We start from the raw sequence: 6,000 nt of genomic DNA, 5'->3' as shown, positions 1-6,000 counted from the left end.
GTTATTTGATGTGTCTTCCAGGTGAGAGAGGGCACCCCTCCCCCCCTCCTAGTTTGGGAATTGCTTATTTAAATGTTTTCATTTGCCTTTCCCTGTTTTTCCTATCCCCATTTTGACATCTTCTGACTAGTTTCAAAGGCTTCAGCACAAATAATTTTCTCAGAGTCCATGGAGAGAGGTCATGACCTCATCCCCCATAATCCTCCAAAACTAGACATAAACTCTCAGAGTCAGAGGGGGCCTCAGAAGCCACCGGTCCAGTGGGTTTCAAACTTCTCTCAGGGACATTCTATTTTTTGCCATACTCTTTTCTTCAACAAAATCTCATGTGGAAACCCAATATACATGTCGAGCACACGCTGACACATGACCATGTAATTTGTAGGGGTCTGTGGATTAAGGATTGAAAACCCTTCAAGGGCACCAGACTGAATTCTCTTCACGTTTATTTTACAACATCCCCTAACAAGCAGATAACTATTGTTTCCAACATCCTCTTTTCATTTAAATACCTCACTTTCAACTGCTCCATTTCCCCCAGGTCTGAAGAATAAGTACCTTTATACTCTAAAATTGCATTCCAAAATTAGGGAGGGAAGTGTCTCTCATTCAAGGGGTAGTCCCAGGGTGTAATTTTCAGAGCCTTCAAAGAGAAAGCTCAGCAAAGTGACAGAGGGTCCCACCCAGTGGAGCCCTCTGGTGATTATCAGGGCATCTACTTCCTATGTAATTCCCTGTTTGCGAGCTGTGGGCAAGGCCCGAGTGCTGGCGCTGCCCAGGGGACCGGCTGCAACCGGAACAGCGCAACTCCGGGACCTCATGAGGTTGCCATAGATACTGATACGCAGGGAGCTAGTGAACTTGTTATTATTTAAATGTATCTTCCCTCTAATTGCTGTGGGGTAGCTGGAGGTTGTATGGGTGCTGCAACAATGGGGATCAAGGAGGGCGTGTGTTTATGCGTGCACACAAAGGTGACTGTAGACCCCCAATTGCCACGGTGGCCACCTTAGAGTCTGAGCTGTTGCGAGTGGTAGTGAGGGAGGGAAGAAGTGAGGTAGTCATAGAAAGGAAAAAGGAGAGAATGATTTGAGTTTCCTTCTAATTGTGTAAATTCTAATTTTCCACTTTATTTGGATGTTTCACAAAAAGGCAATGCCAAGCACATAGTAGGCGGCTGATAAATATTTGTTGAAAGGAGGCTAGCTCCACTTACACACTACCGTGAGTCATCCCTGAGGCTTCACCCCCATATTTTTCTCATCACTCTTCCTTTCACCCAGAAACTCAATGCAAAGTGCTTTATGTGGTTACCCTAAAATACCTAGCATAGAGCCCTCACCCCCACTGGGAAGATATCCCCTCTCACAGAGGCACATACTAAGAAAGGTCAAGGATATAGTCCTGTTTTTATGTTTTCCCCCGGGATACGCTAGGGGACTCCATGGGAGCCCGAATCTGTGCTTGTGCTTGTTCTGACCTCTCTCCATCTTCTCAGTCTACTTTATGAATGTGAAGTTGCAGCATCTGAAGGTCAGGAACCATGTTGCCTTGAGGGCATGGGAATGGCACATTGACGATTAACTAATATGAAGCCCCTATTTCTGAAGTGCAGGTTAGCTATCACTCTGCCTTTGAGGTGGATGATAGAAACTCAAGACTTACTGTCATCCCCATGTATACAACTTCACTGCCCTGCCTCATGCAGGGACTTGGAACCAGGCTCTTACGTGGGTGCTTCGAGATAGGAAGTGGCCTTACTCCCCTGCACCTTACTTCCTGTTACCCTGGGGAGGGGTGGGGTCTGGTGTTCTGTCACCTCAACCCTTTCCTTCTTGGCCCTCTCTGCCCTCCTCCCAGGCAATCTGTTAGTGCTTTTCCTCTCCTAGTCCCTTAATCGCCCCCCCTGGGCAGTCTGGTTCTCAGACCAGCTCCCAGGGCTTGTTGGGTAACAAAAGGAGGGGAGCCCTCCCAGGAGCTTCGCTCTACCTACCCCCTCAGAGAGGTGGCCTGGAAGGCTGGGAAGCCTCTTAGCCTCTCAGCTGCCTTCTCCAGGCTGACAAAAGAGGCCTAACTCCCAGTGGGAGACCTGCTGTAATCAAGATTGAGCTGCAGCAGTTGGCTGAGCTCTGCCCTGCCCATTTTGGGCTGGTCCCTGACTTGGGGTACAGAGGCAGGAGCAGGTCAGGAAACTGCCCAGCCTGTTTCTCCTCCACCAAGAGAGTTACATGCCTGGGTCCTACCATCTTCTTTTACTGGGGACAGAGGAAGGGATGGTAATTACCTTTGCCAGGTTCCCAAAGAGTCCATTCCACAAATATTTACTAAGGGTCTGGAGCTGAGTATACATACAATGGTGAACAAAGGAGGAAGAGACCCTGCCCTACTGGAACCTATAATTTAGAGTGAAGGCAAATATTAAACAAATAATAAGAGCTGACACGGTTCTAATCAGGTGCCAAGTACTATTCTAAGTGCTTCATATGACATAGCCCATTTAGTACTTACAAACCTGTGAGGTAGACACTGTTATTCTTCCCAGTTTTCATAATGTAACTGAAGCACAGAAAGATCAAGTGACTTGCCCAAGGTCACACAGCTGGTCAGTGAGTGGCCCAGAAATCCAAGCCAGGCAGTCTGACCCCAGGGTTCACTCTTCAGACAACCATGCTCTAGCTCTCTACTGCTTCTCATACTAGTCAACATATCACTCATTACAAAATGCGATGAGTGCCATAAAATAAAAATGCAACGTGTCCTGCAAAAAAATGGGGTTGTTTTCTCCTACCTTCTACTTGCTCTTCCAGCCCATAACACACATGACCTTTTCTAATCGGTCCTACCTCATCCCTTTCATTGCTGGCCCGAGAGAGAACGTTCTCTCATCTCTAAGGTTAGGGTGCCGGAAGTCAGCGCTCCACCTGCATCCTCGGCCCTGGCCGGGTCTCCCTGAACGAACTGTGTCTGAAGGGTTTTACCTGATAATGGCCCTGACGCTTACACATCTAGACTGTCAGCTTCCCGAGGACGGGCTGCTGAAAATTGGCCCGGCGGGGGCTCCTCCCGAGTGTGCAGTCTGACATGGGCTTTTTGACCTCAGCCACATCTTTGTGAACTGGGCTAGGGGCTTAAGACCCGTGTGTGAAGCCCCGCTAGAGAAACCGGTGATCCAGAGCCCTACACACAGTCATCACACACACACACTCGCACGCACATTCCGAGCGCTTGCAGGGTCTGCCCTAGGAGGAGCCCACAGGTCGCAAACCTTCCAACTCTCTCGGGGTGGCTCGGGGCTTGGACCCACTCCTCCGCGCTCCTGGAGCGCGCGCGCTGCCCAACCGGGGCGGCTCCTGGGGCTGGGCGGGGCCAGTGGCGGGAGGCCCCTCCCCGGGGGCGGTCCTGGGGCCGGGCGGTGGGGAGCCGGCGGGGCTGGGGGCGGGGCGGGACGGGCGGGCGGGCGCGGGGGTGTCCCTCCCTCCCTCGCTCTCCCCGGTAAAGTCTCGCGGTGCTGCCGGGCTCAGCCCCGTCTCCTCCTCTTGCTCCCTCGGCCGGGCGGCGGTGACTGTGCACCGACGTCGGCGCGGGCTGCACCGCCGCGTCCGCCCGCCTGCCAGCATGGCCACCACCACCACCTGCACCCGCTTCACCGACGACTACCAGCTCTTCGAAGAGCTCGGCAAGTACGGCCGCCCGCGGCGACCCCCCCAACCCTGCCCCCGCCGCCCGGGCGCTATGCGGCTACTTGCCCCGCCCCCGGCCCTGCACTGATCGCTGCAGCGCCCCCTTGGCCCACCCCACCCCCAGCCTTTCCCGCCCGCTGCCTCCAGGGCCCCCTGGCCCCCAGCTCCCTGCCCTGCAGCCCCGTCCGCGCCCTGCAGCAGCTACCCGGGCTGCTGCACCCCGCGCTGCCGCGGGGACTGCAGCCCCCGGACCGCTTCTGGGCTCCCTCCAGCCCCGCCCCTCGCGCACCCTTCAGGCGCCCCTCATCTCGTCCCTGCCAGCTCACCGCTCCCTCCCCACCCTGCTCAGGAGCTCACTCAGCACCCTGTCCCCTGTCCCACGCGCCTGGCACTCAGGACCCTCCCCGGCCCTGCAACTCCAACCCTGCTGCGGTGCCCGGGTGTGGGGGGATGTTTGATGCCCGGCCCCGCCCCCCGCTAGTGCCGCTTCTAGGATCCCAGCCCCGCTGCTGGGCTGTGCTGCAGCACCCCCCAGTCCCCTCCCCCTATCCCTGCAGTGGTCCCGGGAGCCGCGCGCCGCAGCCGCAACATCCCCCTCCCCTCCGCACTGAGCTGGCCGCTGCTGCAGCCCCGGCCCCCCCAACCCCCACCCGCGGCGCTGAGCCCGGCCACTGCAGCCCCCGCCCTGCCCGCCCCCCTAGATGTTTCCCGAGCTGGGGAGTGCGAACTCCCATTTTGGGGTGGGGGAACGTAGAGGAAAATATCATGGGGAAGGGGAGCTATTGATTTCTGAGACCCACAACTGGATCCTCTCTTTCCCTGCTGTCAGTTGAGCTTGGATGCAGTGGGATGAAGTGGGCTGAAGCCGGTTGTGGGGGATTTGAGCCTCACTTTCCTCACCTTCCCCCAGGGTTAAGGGAGATTTCTCTCTCAGGGGATTATACCCTCTTTCTAATCTCTCTTTTCCCTACCTTCAACTATTCCTGCTGAGGGAAGGGCAGGGTCTCTGTTTCCTTCTCTGGTTCTCTTGCCTGGGACTGCAGGTCTGTTCGGGTGATGCAGCAGGTGTGTGTTTTAAGCATAGCCCACCAGCTCCTGATGTACAGCCTGAGGTGGGAGCTGTTGCTTTGCCCAGCAGCTAGATGTGGGGGTGGGAGTGCGGTGGTCCTTTACGCACATCTGTTCAGTATCATGCAGTGGCCACATCCTTCTTCCTGGTGATGGATGGTGATGGTCACTGTGCTGGGATGTGTGTGTGTGTGAGAGAGAGAGAGAGAGAGAGAGAGAGAGAGAGAGAGAGATTTTGACTAAAGGTTGGGGAGCCTTCCTGTTCTCAAACCTGAAGCGTGACCGTGTTGCTGTGCTCCGTGTCCCAGTTCTTTCCCCCTTCTCCCTCCAGGGGTGCTTTCTCTGTGGTCCGCAGGTGTGTGAAGAAGACATCCACGCAGGAGTATGCAGCAAAAATCATCAATACCAAGAAGTTGTCTGCCCGGGGTGAGTGTTCCTGAGCTTGGTCTCTCTCTGGGGTACCTCCAAGGACTATGGCTTCTTCTGCAGATGCTCTAGGAGTTGGGGGTTGCACATTTTGTTTTAGCATTTGGAGAAGTATTGGGATTTCACGGGGGGTGGATTTTGAAGCCAGGCAGGAGTTACATGGGGAACCAGAAGTGCTCAGGTAGAAAAGAATAAAGACGTAAGAGATGCAGGTAGCTGCAGGGAGGAGCGGGTCCTGAAGGCTCAAGGGAGTTAGGGTTTTAGGGAGGGAGAGGATATGGGGAGTGGTGGATGGCATGCGATGGAGAACTCTTAATTTGGGGCATTTGAAGTCTCTTTTTGGGGCAGTGGTAGCTACTTCAGGCCTGTCCTACTCCTTATGCCACAGTGGTGACTTAGGATGGAAATGCAGTAAGTGAACAGCTCTGACAAATCCAGCCTCCCCCTGCCCACCAGGAGGCAGAACAGACTCCCAAGGGAAGGGAATCTGTAAACACCAGGGGAGGCTGCTACTGGCGAGTGCTTCTGGGAACAAATCCTGCCAGATGAACTTGATTGCTTTTTTGATCAAATTACAAAGTTGGTGGTACAGCAGCAGATGCAGTCTGTCCTGGGTGGAGAGTGATGCCTCATGGTCTGGAATTCTCAATGGCCTGGTCTGGGGGAGGAGCAGTATTGCCTCAGGGTCTGAGGATTGTAAAGGGCTAGGCCTCGGAGCCCGACTTGTGAGATCCTCCAAGTACCTGAGGCCAGGAGGGTCATGCCCTGTCTTTCACGCCTGGAACCTACACTCCCTGAACCTTTTATTGGGTGCTTGCCAAACTCA

General features: G+C 54.9%; 1 protein-coding gene across 36 annotated transcripts in view; it reads left to right on the top strand.

Moving 5' to 3' along the window:
- The first annotated feature begins 3,443 nt into the window (after positions 1-3,443).
- The window catches only part of CAMK2G (calcium/calmodulin dependent protein kinase II gamma), a 52,856-nt gene continuing 50,299 nt past the window's right edge, over positions 3,444-6,000 (top strand). For 25 of the 36 annotated variants that reach the window (XR_013994956.1, XR_013994957.1, XR_013994958.1 and 22 more), the window contains exons 1-2: positions 3,486-3,680; positions 5,080-5,174. Coding sequence is in view for 33 of the 36 variants with exons in the window: in XM_081073753.1 (XP_080929879.1) it covers positions 3,616-3,680; positions 5,080-5,174 (160 nt within the window). In the remaining 3 variants the exon portion in view is untranslated. Of the gene's footprint in view, positions 3,681-4,681; positions 4,793-5,079; positions 5,175-6,000 lie in introns of those variants that run through there. The other 11 variants (XM_081073754.1, XM_081073746.1, XM_081073750.1 and 8 more) reach the window with 5 other exon arrangements.

The sequence above is a fragment of the Rhinolophus hipposideros genome, assembly GCF_964194185.1.
Source record: "Rhinolophus hipposideros genome assembly, chromosome: 15".
Taxonomy (NCBI): domain Eukaryota; kingdom Metazoa; phylum Chordata; class Mammalia; order Chiroptera; family Rhinolophidae; genus Rhinolophus; species Rhinolophus hipposideros.
The sequence above is the reverse complement of the archived record's forward strand: the minus strand, read 5'-3'. Positions and strand labels throughout refer to the sequence as shown.